This window comes from Mizuhopecten yessoensis, unplaced genomic scaffold (genome assembly GCF_002113885.1).
Source record: "Mizuhopecten yessoensis strain PY_sf001 unplaced genomic scaffold, ASM211388v2 scaffold10939, whole genome shotgun sequence".
Lineage (NCBI taxonomy): Eukaryota > Metazoa > Mollusca > Bivalvia > Pectinida > Pectinidae > Mizuhopecten > Mizuhopecten yessoensis.
In genome coordinates this window covers 386,738-406,456 of record NW_018408797.1, presented here as the reverse complement: position 1 = coordinate 406,456, position 19,719 = coordinate 386,738, and the positions used below count along the sequence as shown (strand labels likewise).

General features: G+C 38.1%; 1 protein-coding gene across 2 annotated transcripts in view; it reads left to right on the top strand.

Moving 5' to 3' along the window:
* Positions 1–370: 370 nt before the first annotated feature.
* Positions 371–19,719, top strand: part of LOC110463894 (myosin light chain kinase, smooth muscle-like) — a 37,495-nt gene continuing 18,146 nt past the window's right edge. Inside the window, exons 1-2 of one of the 2 annotated variants that reach the window (XM_021518816.1) lie at positions 371–631; positions 13,472–13,545. In XM_021518816.1, coding sequence (XP_021374491.1) covers positions 13,476–13,545 — 70 coding nt within the window. In that variant the 5' untranslated portion in view covers positions 371–631; positions 13,472–13,475. Of the gene's footprint in view, positions 632–701; positions 985–13,471; positions 13,546–19,719 lie in introns of those variants that run through there. The other variant, XM_021518815.1, reaches the window with a different exon arrangement.

The following is a 19,719-nucleotide window of genomic DNA, read 5'->3' as shown; positions in this document are numbered from 1 at the left end:
ACACTCGCTGTTTGATCGGGTATTGTTTTGCGTTCAATAAAAGAAGAATTATGGTGTACGTTTCATGCTAGTTAAGTAATGGCGATAACTTCCTCTCTCCGTAGAATACTCCGACATTCACACACAAACACACTTAGCAAGAGCATCCTAATCTCTGAATGCCAAATCAATTAAAAAAAATCTCTGACATCTTTTATCATTAACAGTATTACTTAACACTGGTAGAAATGAAGCTCTGAGAATCTATGAAAGCGTGCCAAACACTTTGTGTAACGCGCCTCATTAAAACCACTGCTAGGAGACTATCGGAACGGTGTTACACTGGGGTTTTATCTAGCTCTTCCAACACAAACTTTGTAACATCTAGTATCTCCGTTCTACGGCTCAGCCTTAAATTAAGCTCAGCCTGTTACGACTAGAGCAGCATCAGGCAGTATCTAGGATAGCAATGGATGAACGTGCTGATGCTCGAGCGTTGGTGAAATGACCAGAAACCGAATCCCGAGTGACCAGGTGTAATAGCTGTGTATTGAGGTGGTGTTGGATGACCAAAAGATCCGGTTATGATCTGATCTTGGGGGCAAGAGCGGCGTGGAACATCGAATTACTCAACAACACCGCACGTATATTGGTAGGTATCATGGCGTGTGACGTCACACACCAGAAGTTCTGCCCTCGCGCTTTTGCGCGTGCGAAGCATTGATAGGACCAGGTTGCAGCCCGCGCATTCCAGTCTGGTAGAGGACTGGTAAGCGATATGGTAGCGAGTGGGAAAGGTGTGTCTGTTCTAGCCACCGTGGAATACATATATCCCAGTAATTTCCAACATATGTGTAATAAGTTTATAACTTAAAGGCCGATATAGCGCCAAAGGTGTTCCATTATTGGGTTGTGTACTATTCATGTCACCGTGGATATCGTTAAAAACGGCGTGGCGGACATGGGAGCCCTAAACACAGAGCAGGTCTGCTACTATAAACTAAAGTAAGTATAGAGTATATGTCCGTTATACGACTGTCTGGTCCTCTGATAAATTTCTGTCTAACCCCTATGTCCGATCGTCCAATCCTTGTCCAGTCGTCTGCTATTTATTGATACAAATGCATGTCCATCGATCCGCCGATCATCAAGTATATTCGCCGATCAACCACTTTCTGCGCCAATCGTGAAAAGTACGACGAGTAATTCTCGTATTTTGTTTTATTTACCCGGTACATGGAAACCGCAAGCTATAATAATTCCGCTGACACTTATCAGTAGTCGTCATTGGCAATACATTGTGACCCTGATTATTAAGAAATGTGCATAATATGATTTATTATTGATCGAAGTTACATGTAAGCGGTAGCAAAATTTTGATTTTGATTTTATGTCAAGGCTATTAATTGAAACCATATAACCACAGGGATCTGACGATAAAGAATAATATATACTACCGTCGTGTCTGGTAACTGTGTCTTCCTCTACACATTGCCAAACCCCTTTATAACGCCAAAGTTTAACTGGAAAATGAGTGGCTATGTAACGAGGTGGTTTTTCAAACAACTAATACAGGTTTCCTCACTCCAGACTTATTAAATATACCTTCTAGGAATTGGAAAATATTTCTGGTCAACCACTAGTAAGTACCCTTCACGTTGTTGCATTTGCCATTCAATTTATTATGACGTTAGGTAACAATGATTTACGACGTCATACTCCATTGTGACGTCATGATTCATGGCAATTGTTTCCCCAACGGATACCAAAGGTAACATACGGTTTAGAGGATATCATATAAACGGTGAAAAAACGTCACCAGGCTGATGGTGTTTGATTACCATTCATGTTTATCTTACTTTCATTAGTTAATGTCCAAACTATAAATGACACTTGGTTGACCTCATGTGTTTATGCAATTTAAAAATTAACTAGCTCGAGTTAAATAAACATGATAACCAACCATCACTCGTTGGGAAACCTCACTTTTACGGTATATAACTGTACAGTACGTTCGTACCCTGTATGCCTCACTTTTACGGTATATAACTGTACAGTACGTTCGTACCCTGTATGCCTCACTTTTACGGTATATAACTGTACAGTACGTTCGTACCCTGTATGCCTCACTTTTACGGTATATAACTGTACAGTACGTTCGTACCCTGTATGCCTCACTTTTACGGTATATAACTGTACAGTACGTTCGTACCCTGTATGCCTCACTTTTACGGTATATAACTGTACAGTACGTTCGTACCCTGTATGCCTCACTTTTACGGTATATAACTGTACAGTACGTTCGTACCCTGTATGCCTCACTTTTACGGTATATAACTGTACAGTACGTTCGTACCCTGTATGCCTCACTTTTACGGTATATAACTGTACAGTACGTTCGTACCCTGTATGCCTCACTTTTACGGTATATAACTGTACAGTACGTTCGTACCCTGTATGCCTCACTTTTACGGTATATAACTGTACAGTACGTTCGTACCCTGTATGCCTCACTTTTACGGTATATAACTGTACAGTACGTTCGTACCCTGTATGCCTCACTTTTACGGTATATAACTGTACAGTACGTTCGTACCCTGTATGCCTCACTTTTACGGTATATAACTGTACAGTACGTTCGTACCCTGTATGCCTCACTTTTACGGTATATAACTGTACAGTACGTTCGTACCCTGTATGCCTCACTTTTACGGTATATAACTGTACAGTACGTTCGTACCCTGTATGCCTCACTTTTACGGTATATAACTGTACAGTACGTTCGTACCCTGTATGCCTCACTTTTACGGTATATAACTGTACAGTACGTTCGTACCCTGTATGCCTCACTTTTACGGTATATAACTGTACAGTACGTTCGTACCCTGTATGCCTCACTTTTACGGTATATAACTGTACAGTACGTTCGTACCCTGTATGCCTCACTTTTACGGTATATAACTGTACAGTACGTTCGTACCCTGTATGCCTCACTTTTACGGTATATAACTGTACAGTACGTTCGTACCCTGTATGCCTCACTTTTACGGTATATAACTGTACAGTACGTTCGTACCCTGTATGCCTCACTTTTACGGTATATAACTGTACAGTACGTTCGTACCCTGTATGCCTCACTTTTACGGTATATAACTGTACAGTACGTTCGTACCCTGTATGCCTCACTTTTACGGTATATAACTGTACAGTACGTTCGTACCCTGTATGCCTCACTTTTACGGTATATAACTGTACAGTACGTTCGTACCCTGTATGCTGATCACCTGTTTTACACGCCACTTCACCCATGTGATACGCATGCATGGACAACTGGCACGTTGATAAGATACAGAGACATGCATTACACGTGCACCAACTGCTGGTCCGTAAGTCCGGTCGTGTTTACATTGTTAATGCAGCACTCTGTTCCTCATTATTGAACATATATAACTCACTGTCCAGTTCGAGTGGTGAGAAGTTGAATTCCCCAATCGGTTGGTGGGGATAGACGTTGACCGTACTGCTCGTTTGGTGTGATAATGCATGTCATACTCACAGCTCAGTCCAAAGGATAAGACTTGTCAAACTCAAATTCCATTGTACTTTGTAAGAATGTTTACCTTACTTTCCAGTTTAAGTGGTAAGAGATGTCAATTCATTGTCTTGTTTAAGAGGAAAGACAGATCTAATTTACTGTCCAGTTTAAGTGGTAATTAAGACATGTCAAACTCACTGTCCAGTTAATCAAAAGGGTAAGACATGTCAAACCAACTCTCCAGTTTATACATGTGTAGGTTTGGCGATACGTTGATAAAAAAATGAAAGAGGGAGCAGGCACGAAATAAAATGGCAGAATTGAGCAAGATGACAAATGACACGAGTACATTGTACAAAAATATATAGTGATAAACGAGCAGCACTACATCAGTATTTTTATCGGTATATAACTGTACAGTACGTTTTATCAATTAACAATGAACGCTTTATCGAATTTTAAATTTTATATTTATAAAGTGTGGATATTATATCAATGTGTTACTGTAAAATGATAAACGAATGACATTATAACGGGGTTAACAGTTTAAATATAAATGAGACATCGTATATCAAGGTTTTACAGTCAAGCGATTAATGAAGAGTCATTATATCGAGGTTTTAATAATAATTTTACTAATTTTACTCTTTTGTGATAACAAGGATCACTGTATACTGGTTTTAATGTATAATGATAAACAGTTTAGGTGGTAAGACATGTCGAACTCACTTTTCAGTTTAGGTGGTAAGACATGTCGAACTCACTGTCCAATTGAAGTGCTAAAGAATTTCGGACTCACTTTCAACTTTTAGTGGTAAGACAGGTCGAATTCACTGTCCAGTTTAAGTGGTAAGACATGTCGAACTCACTGTCCAATTGAAGTGCTAAAGAATTTCGGACTCACTTTCAATTTTTAGTGGTAAGACAGGTCGAATTCACTGTCCAGTTTTAGTGGTAAGACATGTGGAACTCACTGTCCAATTGAAGTGGTAAGACATGTCGAATTCACTTTCCAGTTTAAGTGGTAAGACATGTCGAACTCACTTTCCAGTTTAAGTGGTAAGACATGTCGAACTCACTTTCCAGTTTAAGTGGTAAGACATGTCGAACTCACTTTCCAGTTTAAGTGGTAAGACATGTCGAACTCACTGTCCAGTTTAAGTGGTAAGACAGGTCGAACTCACTTTCCAGTTTAAGTGGTAAGACATGTCGAACTCACTTTCCAGTTTAAGTGGTAAGACATGTCGAACTCACTTTCCAGTTTAAGTGGTAAGACATGTCGAACTCACTTTCCAGTTTAAGTGGTAAGACATGTCGAACTCACTTTCCAGTTTAAGTGGTAAGACATGTCGAACTCACTTTCCAGTTTAAGTGGTAAGACATGTCGAACTCACTGTCCAGTTTAAGTGGTAAGACAGGTCGAACTCACTTTCCAGTTTAAGTGGTAAGACATGTCGAACTCACTGTCCAATTGAAGTGCTAAAGAATTTCGGACTCACTTTCAACTTTTAGTGGTAAGGCAGGTCGAATTCACTGTCCAGTTTAAGTGGTAAGACATGTCGAACTCACTGTCCAGGTTAAGTGCTAAAGAATTTCGGACTCGCTTTCCACTTTTACTGGTAAGACAGGTCGAATTCACTGTCCAGTTTAAGTGGTAAGACATGTAGAACCAACTCTCCAGTTTTAGTGGTAAGACAGGCTGAACTCATTGTCCAGTTTTAGTGGTAAGACAGGTCGAATTCACTGTCCAGTTTAAGTGGTAAGAAATGTCAAACACACTGTCCAGTTTAAGTGGTAAGACAGGCTGAACTCACTGTCCAGTTTTAGTGGTAAGACAGGTCGATCTTATGGTCCAGGTTTAGTGTCAAGAAACGTCAAACTCATTTTCCAGTTAAAATGGTAAGAAATGTCAAACACACTGTCCAGTTTAAGTGGTAAGACAGGCTGAACTCACTGTCCAGTTTAAGTGGTAAGACAGGTCGATCTTACGGTCCAGGTTAAGTGTCAAGAAACGTCAAACTCATTTTCCAGTGAAAATGGTAAGAAAGGTCGAACGCACGGTCCAGGTTTAGTGGTAAGACAGGTCGAACTCACTTTCCAGTTTACGTGGTAAGACATGTCGAACTCACTTTCCAGTTTAAGTGGTAAGACATGTCGAACTCACTGTCCAGTTGAATTGCCAAAGAATGTCGAACTCACTGTCCAGTTGAATTGCCAAAGAATGTCGAACTCACTTTCCAATTTAAGTGGTAAGACATGTCGAACTCACTATCCAGTTCAAGTGGTAAGAAATGTCGAACTCACTGTCCAGTTTATGTGCTAAAGAATGTCGAACTCACTTTCCACTATTAGTGGTAAGACAGGTCGAATTCACTGTCCAGTTTTAGTGGTAAGACATGTGGAACTCACTGTCCAGGTTAAGTGTTAAAAAAATGTCGAACTCACTGTCCAGTTAAAGTGGTTTAAAACGCCCGACGTATGATTTACAGGTTATGAGAAGTCTGTTTAACTATAAGAGGGCAATTGTACACATGGTCACACTGATTCAAGTGAGTTCACTTAGACAAACGTTATATATTATGCACGCAGTAAATATGTATTGACATTTCGATTGTTACAAATTGTATGAGGGTTACCGCTTCGTCTTATTTACCACTATAAAACACTGATAAGTATATTGCTTTATGACGATCGTCTGGCAGTGTCTATACAGGAAACTATCTGTAAGTAGGATAAAATTTCTAATCGAACAGATAATTCACAAAGCCAAAACTGGCATCACTTTCAGTGAACACGAAATTGTAGGATGCAGATCCGTGATTTTAGATAACATTTTCTTTCCCTAAAGAACATGTAGAAACAATATGCCAAACTGGCCTTCCAATGTTCTGAGTTTCTTCAAAAGAGTTACTAGCAGGGGATCTCAAAGATGAAGATGCGTGACGCCCTCTAAAGAAGTTTCTTTTGGCACCCGACTTTTGTGGGGTATGTACCGTATCACTTTATAGGGAATGTATCAACGCCGTTAATCTTAACTATGCATCTTCATTCAAATCGATCATTCTCTCATGTCACTCAATCGAATACATTAACATGTTCATATACTTATAAGCTTACAAGTAGTAGATAATGAATTTCTAGGTTACCTTTATAATGAGGTGGCCACATTTTGATTATAGCTGCTAAAAATCAATTTCTGTAAAACCTCGATATTATGCATCTCATTTATATACAGGAAAACCTTGATATAATGTCCCTCGTTTATATACATTACAACCTTGATATAATGCCCCTTGTTTATATACAGTAAAACCTCGATATTATGCCCCTCGTTTATATATAGTAAAAACTCGATATTATGCCCCTCGTATATATACAGCAAAACCTCGATATTATGCCCCTCGTTTATATACAGTAAAACCTTGATATAATGCCCATCGTTTCATTTGCCACTTCGTTTGCCGCCAACATATTTCAATGTCCCCCTTTTCTCGTTTCCTTAAGAATTGTTTCATATCCTTCGTTCAATTTATCACCAACCCTCTTTACAACGCCATTTTTTCTTGACAAGTGAAGGCAGTATAACGAGGTTTTACTGCAGACAGAAACTTGCCTCAATTCTATATACATACAGCATTTTTAGCATTATTTTTTTAAGATATGTGATCCATTTTCTAATATCATTTCGTCAGATTAAGATTGACTGTATGGTGGTAACAAGACGTTTTATATGTATACAAAAATTGACTCTCCTCGCAAAAAAAATGTTTACAGTGTCCAATTGCTGTTGTCAAACTAAAATGATCAGACTATGGTTGAACTAAAATTATTGGAGTGATCGAGCAAGTGTTAGACTAAATCTATCTGAGTTGTGTTTGACAACAACTATCGGATAATACATATCGTTTATAAGGAATGTAAAAAAAATAAAAAAAATAAATAAAAGAAACCTTATAAAAGTCACCTTTTTGGATTGTCGTAAAGATAATTATAAATAAATGATTGCTAAAAGTAGCGTCTTGCTTAACCAGTTTTTGACGGCGTGTATGAACTGTAAAAACGCATATAATTTGTGTTATAATACAATGCTATGGCATATCTGGCTACCTGTACACGACCCATCCCTAACCTCGCTCGTTTTGCAGAACCCAATGCTTTCCGGATTCGGCACTACAACAATTATGAAATTAATGTATGCTGGCAGTACAAGTATCGTTGAAGATTTCCTTCCCTTCGTTCAGCAAATCTATATGATAATCACCAGATGATTCATATACATATTAATTGGTACCCAACTACGCACAACCATCGGAACAACGCTTTTCCTTCTCTATAAACCAGTGCATCACCAACTCACATTTTGTCGTGTTAGAAAGACATTAACAGAAGACCTAACGATGCATTTTCATTGCACCAGCGCATGGTACTTATCACAGGGGTCTGATAATCAAGACACTAGATGTATATAATTAAATATGATATATGTTTGGACATATTCTGTTGTATAGGAAGAATTGCTAGAGACTGTAGGGGTTAGATATACACATGGTAGATATATGCCACCCCTAATGATGGCAGAGGTAGATAATAATCTTTATAAGGGTTAGATATACACATGGAAGATATATGCCACCCCTAATGATGGCAGAGGTAGATAATAATCTTTATAGTAGTCGTCGTATGATACTACCCACACACATGGAACATTTCCAACATACACTGAGTTTTAATTCTCATACCCCTGTGGTACTTCTATTCAACTTCAAAACTTTATTTTCTATTATCAAGAGTGTTCCATCTATGACTAATTTTTACCCTATCGGGTGTTTTTTTAAATGATGACATATTGTGGTTACGGCCTAGACGTTGCGTGGTACTCTATACTTCTATTTCCGAACCAATCCCTTCTCTAAAATGGGGGAATCTTCCGAGTCCGCAGGGCAAACAATGGTGTGTACAGCTCGCCAACACCGGCACGCGCATGTGGGAGGCACGGTCCCAGCAAAGTGCTGAAAACCACAAATATTTCATTAAGTATGTAGAGCGGAAATACACCGGTGATATAGGCGTCGAAAACATACCTATTTAAGGATTTTACAAGTTATATTTAGAAAAAACTGTGGTAATATTTTAAGAAACTGATAAGATGTAGTTGATTTATATATATATATATCTATCATTATCCCTTGGTATGATATTTCACGATCACTCCCTTAAAATTCTACTGTTCTGTGTGCCAAGTGCATAGTAACGCGATATGTAACAGATGCAGCCGTTTTTGATAATTTTTAGATGTTCTTTTCTGACAAACTTGTGCATGACATGTTAATAGATATTCTGATATAGTTCTGGCGATAAAAATATGATAACATGTACTTGTTACAAAAACATACATACAGTAAATCCTCAATATATTGCCCCTGGTGTATCATTATTCTTCTTTCGTTATAATGCCCTTCGTTTATCACTACTATTGTGATACAATGATCCTCGTTTATCACTACTATCGTGTTATAATGATCCTCGTTTATCACTACTATCGTGTTATAATGATCCTCGTTTATCACTACTATCGTGTTATAATGAGCATCGTTTATCACTACTTTTGTGTTGTAATGAGCCTCGTTTATCACTACTATTGTGTTATAATGAGCTTCGTTTATCACTCACTATTGTGTTATAATGAGCCTCGTTTATCACTACTACTGTGTTATAATGAGCTTCGTTTATCACTACTATTGTGTTATAATGAGCTTCGTTTATCACTCACTATTGTGTTATAATGAGCTTCGTTTATCACTACTATCGTGTTATAATGAGCCTCGTTTATCACTACTATCGTGTTATAATGAGCCTCGTTTATCACTACTATCGTATTATAATGAGCCTCGTTTATCACTACTATTGTGTTGTAATGAGCTTCGTTTATCACTCACTATTGTGTTATAATGAGCCTCGTTTATCACTACTATTGTGTTATAATGAGCCTCGTTTATCACTACTGTCGTGTTATAATGAGCCTCGTTTATCACTACTATCGTGTTAAAATGAGCCTCGTTTATCACTACTACTGTGTTATAATGAGCTTCGTTTATCACTACTATGTTCTTATAATGAGCCTCGTCATCACTACTATAGTGTTATGATGAGCCTCGTTTATCACTACTATTTTGTAACAATGTCCTTCGTTTATCACTACTTTTGTGTTATAATGAGCCACGTTTATCACTACTATTGTGTTTTTAGTACATCACATGATAATTTCTAGGATAGCTATTGGATAACTACCCTTGTTCTATTTGGTATAGTTAGCATCCGCCCTTGACAACGGGAACGATACCTGGAGACGAGCACTATACCTTTTTTTTGGATCGCTGAGACTGCGGGAAAAGTAACGTGACGCTAAGAGTTACGCCCCTTCTCCTAGGGGGCGCTGTACATTTTCTACTTTCACTTCATTGTTGTCGTCTGCCAAAATGGCTTCGAGATTCGGGATCGGGAATGCCGATTGCTTCACTGAGGCTCAGCAATGCATAAAGACGAAGCATGCGACACAATTTGCCATCGCAGTTCTTAAAGACTTCCTACTGGAAATGGGAACCGTATGTGACCTATCGGTGATTCAATCCAGTGAATTGAACGGTGTTTTGGCGGATTTCTATGCCAATATACGCAACAAAAAAGGAGAGATCTACTCAAAAAGTTATCTTATTGCCATTAGGCAAGGTTTGCGGCGGCATTTACAAAAACCATCATTTGGCAGAGATTTCGACATTCCAATGTTTGTACACCTTCTTTCAAATTTAGTAATTGTACCGTTACAATTAACAACAAGTGAACAACTCATGAATCAAAACATCAAATGTTACGTTCAAATTTCCAGCAGTTGTTAATTATTGAATATGTTATCATTATTATTCTATTATGGCCCTTTCCCTCGGGAACAGTTCTCTCTTATAGTGTTGTCTGGGGAGGTATAGTGGTGGCAGTATAACGAAGTTTTAGTGTGGTGGTAGTATAACGAAGTTTTACTTAATACAATTTCTGTGTATAGGCATACTTCACTGAACCATGTACAGCTCTGACTGCCAAGTATTATATTCGGGTAAACAAACCAAACTACGAGTTAGCACAGTGTTGCAATTAGCGGTATGTATGTAATATTTTGAAGTAACACTTCATGCATTACCTCAATTTATCAAGTTTAATGTTGGCGTTATACATGTGTAGGTTTGGCGATACGTTGATGAAAAAATGAAAGACGGAGCAGGCACGAAATAAAATGGCAGAATTGAGCAAGATGACAAATGACACGAGTACATTGTACAAAAATATATAGTGATAAACGAGCAGCACTACATCAGTATTTTTATCATAAAGTAATTAACAATGAACGCTTTATCGAATTTTAAATTTTATATTTATGAAGTGTGGATATTATATCAATGTGTTACTGTAAAATGATAAACGAATGACATCATAACGGGGTTAACAGTTTAAATATAAACGAGGCATCGTATATCAAGGTTTTACAGTAAAGCGATTAATGAAGAGTCATTATATCGAAGTTTTAATAATAATTTTACTAATTTTACTCTTTTGTGATAACAAGGATCACTGTATAATGGTTTTAATGTATACTGATGAACAAGGGTCATACAAATGTAATATCGAGGGGTTACTATATAGTGAAACACGAGGGGCGTTATATCGAGGAAAATGATGGGGAAAAACCGTTTGTTTTAGAATCTAACGTCCAGAAATAACGTAATAGAGACCGTAGGATTCATTAAATGAAACAGAAAGCGATATACGGTATTGCTTTCTTTACCTTTTTTAGAAGATAAAAACCAATTGATAAGCACTGTAGTTAAATTTAGTTTGATGTAATGTTCTTCGTTACCGCGGTGGCCAAGTGATTAAGGCGTCTGACATTCTAGATCTGCCACCACTAGCCCTCCAACACTGGGTCGCGGGTTCGAGGCCTACGTTTGGCAGTCGCCAGATACCGACCATAGCTGTTAATAAGACGTTAAACACAAACAAACCAAATATATTTGCCACCTCAATTTTTGACAATAATCTGAACACCCCTTTTTATTTTCTTGCCTACTCATTCAGACGTCCCCCTCAGGGTATCATCAAACCTCTTTATAACGCCAAGTTGTGACAATATAATGAGAATTTAGCGTATTTATAACAAGATTTTTTTCTCTCGTTATTCTATGTATTGGCAGTATATTTCGGATATAGCTAACTAGAATCTCTGAATACATGCACGATTCTAAAATGTAAACTCAGGTTTCTATTTGTAAAACACATCTGTTTTCTTAAAGTACTTACTGTAAAGTTTAAATAGGTAAATTGGAATTTAGAATTTCCGATGTTTTGAGCACTATTTTTTTTATCTTCGGAAAGGAATGTAGGTTCGCCATGTACTTCCGGTTAGATCACGTGATCGCAAGGATTCCTGAGATGGTTAGACTCATACCGGTTTTGATTCCTATCGAGTTTTTGTGTTTCCTCTTATCAGATATGTTGATTTCGCGGACTCGGTCTTTATGAGATAATCTTGAAACATTTGATCGGCCGCTAATATTTCATCACAGTTCGTGATAGGCTTGTTCCATGTTGGGAGGTTTTTACACGCAGTGTCTAGGCACTGATCTACTCTCAACCTTGAATAGCTAAACCACTGGCATTTAGAGGGTCTGATTTGTACCATGTCGATATACTGTACCGTCGATTACCATCTTTTATCTTTAAAACGCAAAGGTAAAACACGATATCAGACATTTTGCCTTTCATGCATAAGCTTGACCGTGATTACCGGCTTGGGCATCACATGAATATCATACCATCCTCAAGCTCATCACAATCATTCCACAGACAGGACCCAATGTCGTAGGTCTTGTATCACCAAAATAACAACGTGGTATTGTTCTTTTAATGTTTCTCAAGGAACATTGAAACTGTAGTGAGTAATGAGAAACATTATATGAAGGAACCTTTGAATTTGAAGTTCATAAACAAGTTACGTTTATGAGAGCATATTGGATTGTGATCGACATTTTAACGACCGGGAATAATCTCGGATATTCACTACATACCATTTTTTTAAATCAATTAAAATATCAAGCTTTATTTAATTGTTTTTGTTTTTTAATTTCTTTTTTATTTAAATAGGTTTGTTACATTGCTTGATTCGTGAGCCGACGGTCAGTCCTTTTAAGTTGGCAGGCGTTCAAATAGCGTATATAATTAGTATGCTATCGAGACAAATATCAGTTTACCGTAAGTTGATATGGATCCAATGAAATTATTCATCAGTTTGATAATCAGTCAAGTTGATTTTGAGACAGGTAGCTGTTTATAGCTTTCATCAAAGGATGGATGTTTGTATGGCGCCTTAAAAATTATACGGGGATAAAATGAAAATCACGCCACATTTTCACTGTTCCAGTGGAAACAGTGTGTAACTGCATCTTCAAACGTTCACCGTAGTAACCAATGTTTTGCATTTTCAGACTGTTACATGTGGACCACGATACGCAATCATATTATGTAATGTTAAGTACCACGATTCAAAAACATATTACGCAATGTTTAATTCCTCGATAAAAAACACCACTTAATGTTACGTACCACGATTCACAAGCATATTACCGGATGTTAAGAACCACATTTTACAATCATATAAAGTTAAGTACATGTACCACGATTCGCGAACATATTTCATGAAATGTATGTACAATGTTCCATGGTTCACAAGCGTTGTACCTGATATAAAGAAACAGAGATTTTGACTGAAAAATAAGGATTTGTCACATCTGTTTCGGCGTTTTGACAACACTTTGATTTCCTATATAAGTTCCAATGCAATGGTTCCAAATATTTGGACATTGCTTCCGTAGTGTACAATGCAATTTTAAGTCAATAATATTATTCATTTTATAGGTGTATGGTTCTGGACCCAACGAAGATGCAGAAGTACACGAAAGTGCACGTTGACGAGAGCGAACCAACAGGAGGTAGGTACACAGATCCTCTCAACTATAACTCGTACAATAACAGACAAAAGTGGCACTTAATGCTCTATTAATCACTCCGTTGGTTGAACACGACCTTTTCAACTTTTCAACTCCAACTCCACTCCATACATAAGCAACGCCCACCCTGTTTGCAAAACCCAACTTTGCTCACGGCGTCGTGTCATTTTACGAAACAGCTCTAACTACATTATCAAAGCGCAATTTAGTCCATATGAGTTACCACAAACACAAATATGAAACTAACAACTTTTCTAATTCATGTGCGGGACTGAGTAGTTATTGCGTTTCAAACGAACTTAAATTAATCATTTTTGTTTTCATGTGTCTTTGATGTAGTTTTATTTGTATTTAAAACCCTGTTGGTGTCATCTGTTCGACCTACGCTTTGATATTGTAATTAGGACAGAGACGTTGGCGCATCATAGTGGCACAGCTTGTAGGATGTGTTGAAATATTAGAGAATTTAACTTAAGATTGCGTCCGGTGTTCGTGTTAATCAATTCAGTATGTCTTAATTCATGTAACGACTATCCTATGTACGTGTTCCGACAGCGAGACGGTTGAGTTTTTTAATAGCTGAAAAGAAACATGAAACGGTTCCTATGAAATTATACATAATTAAATGAAGATATCGGATCAAAAGAAAGACTGTGTAAATAACGTGAAGTTTTACGCCAACTTGTTTAGTGGGTAAATCAATCTACAAACTCAAAGACAAGTGTTTCTTGCTATTTTAGAACGCATCTCCTTGGTTTTGGATGGATAGCAATTTAGCAGGTAGCGCCTCTTGAATGTAAGCCGAGGGCATAGCCATTAACATTCTTGGCAGGGTAATCCCCCTCCGTCCGACACTCCGTCGAGGTGTTGTGTTAATAGACCATCAATCATAACCTCGCTACGATGGCTTTGTGAACGTGTAAAGCACGCGCGTCCTTTCCCCCTCGTTCTGCCTCGCTCGGTCATTCTCTCTGACCATTACTCGACCAGCCTCGTGATTATCTGACCAGATGGTAGAGTGTACGGTAGCAGAACCGATGTTTATTACTATTCCCCCATCACGTGCAAACTACAACATACAAATTGTATTCAGAGGGTTTATTGGTCAGGTACTGGACGTGCATGTGCTCGTGAACGACGACCACTTCACGTTGTAATTGTGGGTCTATAGACCACGCTAATAACATCCACCTTCAATTAATGGAAAGTTCCGAGTAAACAGGTAAAATGACGTCCAAAATCCGGTAAACAAATGAGATAACTACTGTTATACAAGAATGTAAGTGGCGCCTAAGTTAGGGTTCCCTGCATAATCAGGGACCTTCGTTTTTGCCCTCTATCTTTGAACCTGTAACCATTTGGAGCTCTTTATTTTCCTGTCTCTATAACTTGCGCTTTATTTTCGGTAGTGTCTCCAAAAGTTTCCCAGGTTTGTCTATTGTCATCATGGAGTGTAATACACCCTTATCCAGGTTAAAAGGGGATATTGATTGGTCCCATCATTCATCGAAAACTTTCTCATACGATCTTAATTGTTCCTTTTTTTACCAAGCCCTTAAAAAACAAACAAACAACTTGACATTAAATACACGTGAAACGAACGTTGTTTACTTAAGGTGGTTTATGGGAATTGCAGTGTCACCACATTATAGCACGTCCTTAAATGACCTAACTGTTAATAGGACGGTGAAAAATTGATTCATCCACATAATAGACGTCAATACTGGTATAAATCTGCAATGGAACAACTTAAAGGAAGAGATGCATTGCACTTTTTGGAAATCGTTGTTTGACAATGTAATACTCACTGTCAAAACAAACCGAGCCAATTTCTGTATTGTAAAACTTCGTCACCGTTAACCGAGATATTTATTGTCGCATTAATCCGCGAGGAGAGACGACCACTAGATTCAACTTTCAAAAATATTTAATGTAGTGAGTTAAATACATGTAAGTAAAATAAAAATAAAAATAGGCGGTATGTTTACTGTTTGTGTAATGTAAATTCCCGTGTACAGTTATGTATAAACTGTTTTGGGAAAAAAAACCTTGCAAATGCACCGGCAAATCCCTCGCAAGTGCAACTTCGTGCTTTTAATGCCAAAACACATGCTGCATTCTAACAAAGAACATATTTTTCGATAAATCTACGCAACAATTTGGAATACACAGCTGCCGTGCGTTGACACGATAGTCTGTGGGGCCCAGTCCCTCAGAATTCCAGGCAGAGGCTCCAGCCACACTAATTAATGTCAATACGTGTGTGCAGTGACCTCGACAAATCACGTGATAGTAAATTTTCTCAAATTTAGAACAATGTTTACACGAAAGGAAACACGTGGAATGTGGTATTTATGCATGCTTATGACTACAACGCGTTGTTTGTTTGGCTTTTTATGCCTTGTTACAGTTCGGCAGTACATTTTTGGCAGCTGTGACCTCATTTAATTGGGACCGTACTTTCATTAATTTCGACCACGTGGTGATCAGCGCCAAACCACACTACATAATGAGAGATAACTACTAACAAACATCGCCCGTGTATTTACGCGAGGTCAAGGATGGCGTGTGCACGTCCCAACGACCATGACACGTTAAGACATATGTTCAAGACATGAGCCGAAAACAAGCTTGCGAACTGAGATTTAGATTTTTTGTAAAGAATTGCTTGTAAAATATTTGGTTTAAGCCAGCATATGTGCTGAACGTGCGTATGTTTCAGTTACACAAATAGCATAGTAATATTTAGTTAAGGAATCATTTGTTTGGGGATGAATCTTGTTATGGAACAGTTAATTGGGTAATAAATCAATGGAACAAATTGAAATTGTCTCAAGAAAAACTCAATCACCAATCCTAACATAGCAATATATTCAAAGTACTGTAAAAATGAAAAACAAAAACTGAGAAAACATAGGCAGATCTCCTATGATGTCAGCACAAATTTGTAATTGTGACGCTATTTCGACAGGATGTCATTTCAATTTCTCGCGTGATCCCGTTGCTAAGGATAAACTAGGATAGAAACCTGAGATGGATGATGTGTTATCATGGTGGATGATGTATTTTCGTCGCCATCAATTGTAAGAAAGGAACAAAACTGAACCAAAAACCTTATAATTACAGAGCAAAAACTGTAATATGTTTGTTTATAAGATGTGTGTAGGTGACTTATCAAAAGAATATGGTACCGACCACCGTCTTCGGGACCGGATACTGCCGGGACTTAACCAACACTTTGCTGGCTCCAGTAAGAGCTTTGTAGAGTCGATTTATCTGTGCCGTGTATCTGTGCAAAGATGTACCAGAGATATATGTTATACACCTGAGCCAGCGCAGAACGCCTGCTACGACTCAGGGACAATCCATTACACACAAAGTATCTACTACTGGGCTACTTAAATAACAATGAGATGTAGTGCCCCGGGTCGCGTGCTCCTACACGGCAGGTCATGTCCTCGTGCGTAGGTAATGTGCACGCTCTCACGTGCAGCGACGAGAACTATAAGAGATGATATCACTGCAGGAGAACTGTAGGAATATATGCTGTGATAAACTTATTCTCTAGGAGACGATCTTTGCAAATCTCACCCGCACTTGTTGTAATTGTCAAAAATCTGCATAGACACATTCTTCAACTTCAATTTCTTTTAATAGAAAATATACTCAAAAATTATTTCGTTCAATGTCCCATTAGTAAAAGACACAGAAAAAAACCACACGATTCTGTATTGGCACCAACAACAATATTCCCACATGATAACATGCAGTTTCCCCTTACATGCAGGGAAAATTGGTTGAGAGGACAAGTATGGAACCATACTGACTGTCATGTAGTCAGTATGCTAGAACTGATACCCAGCATAAGGTCAACGCACATCGGCAACGCATACTACAGGTGCAGCACGTCCGGACAAAATCAGAACTCGCAATTGGTACCGAAAGACAGAACTAGTAATCAAATAGACAATAGCAGAACCATGTGATAAACACCAAAACATAGCAATGGTAATCGAGAAGATATACTAGCGATATCATACACGTCACACGAACCCAGTGTAAGCTTCGAGCTTATGTTCTGATCCCTACAATGTAACTTTGGAGAGTAACAGTGATCTATCAAATTTGGAAATGCATATTGTTTTGATAATAGAATATTACAGGAGCTTCTGTCTCGTCTTGTCCTTCTCACATGACAACATCCAAGTTTCTAAATTTGTATCCATTTTATTCATTCTTGTCAGCTATTAGATGTATTTTGCAAAGAAAAAACTAGAATTCACACAGGTGTTGTTACGCGGAAATAATACTACGTCATACCTGCTAACCCCCTGAATCTCCCAATGGGGGTACATAGTACGTACTAACGTAATAGGTGAGGAAACTCAACAGCCACCAGTGTTTCTATTTAATTAACTACAACTAACGCTGTTTATGTGCTGCACTCGCAGAACCAAACTCAGCCGAGTATAGGGTCCCCGGTGTGGAACTGATTCACGTGCCACACTTATGAATGAGCGATAAACATTTACGTGGAATTGATTAACATGTGTTGTACTTAGGGCATCCCAGTAATCAGTGCACTATGTCACGTATTTACATGCCGGGCATAACGGGGACATAGTACCTCGACCTATTTACCCAATAACACCGGTATGATACGTTGAACACGCACAATAATTGTTATGTACTACATAGGAGAGACTCTTGTGAAAGACAATAGACATTAGAGATACAGGACTGAAAACTGCGTTGCGAAACAGAAGATTTTGGACAGAATCTGTCTTTGATTACGATTGCTTTGTCGTTTCGAACAAATGAAACGTTATTCTCCAGTTTCCTGATAAAATAGTGGAAGAACTTTCGCCTTAAGCAGTATAGAGAAGGCAAAAGCCCAAGTGATCTTCATGAAAGATATCTCTCAGGTTCTGTTTCAGTAATATGTCGAACTATTTCTGAAGGGAAATACATGACATCGTCGGGTAGTGTTATAACTTTAACACCCTATTCAAATCGAACGTTAGCCGCAGCTCATATATCTGTGAACGTAAAGCCTATTGCCGAACGTTCGGGAAGTGCAAAAGTCAACGTGTTCTGTTCCCAGGCCGGTACACATAAAAGCCCTTACAAATCCTAGTTGTTTTTCACCAGTATAAGTCTCGAAGCCACGTCTTACTGTCCTAAGTATTAGCTTAACTGATTGGTGGGTATGGTCTTTGATACATCGTCTCGGATGCTGTATACAGGGTTATTTTCACAAAAGTTACTCTTTCCCCAATTAATGCGACTAGTTATTGGCTGGAAAGTAATACTTTGAAATTAACAATGCATGAGTTGGTATTTTCCCTTATAAACATGGCTTACAACCATATACAAATTAAATTGTTATATTTTTTTTCTCACGTCATTTACACTTCATGTGTAACATATTCCTCCGGTTTTTTTCACTTCATGATTTTAGAACAAATTAAGTCATGTTTTTAGTCATATATATCATTGTCTATCATTTATTTCTTTTAAAACCATTAAACAGCCAAATATTCATTTCGTTTTTGCACCATAAAATATGATCGTATGTATATCATTAAGTAGGAAGCTCATTTATATGGATTTATGCCCTGCAGCCCATACTAATAAACTTCACCATATAGCACGTGGCCTTCTGAATTTGGCGACCTTCACCTTTCGAAAGATGTTGCCAATATTCCTACAGTCCTGGTTTGTGTATCTAACGTGGTAGTCTGGCCTGCCCGGTAGTTTTGCCTCGTCAGCCTTACCACAGCGAACACCGACCACTTTGCACCAAGCAATACGCAGCAGTGTTTTTGAGAGTCACATTGAGATAGAGCAGAGGTAGAAATACCATAGAAACTAAAATACCACGATTCCCATTCAGTAGCACCCTGCAGTGAGTAAAGTGTTTAGTGCTATAAATAATTGGATATCGCAAAATAGAGAAAAAGACACGAATTAGTTTGCGAATGTCTCGAAAATAGATCCTGCATCGTTCATTGATATAAAGCAGAATTAGAAATAACCGTATTTTTACGGTACTATAATGTCAAATAATAATGTGTCTCACAGATCAAATATTCCGCTTGGAAACTGTACTAGTTTAATCTTCAAAGAACCAACGTAGAAAAACAAAGCTTAGCG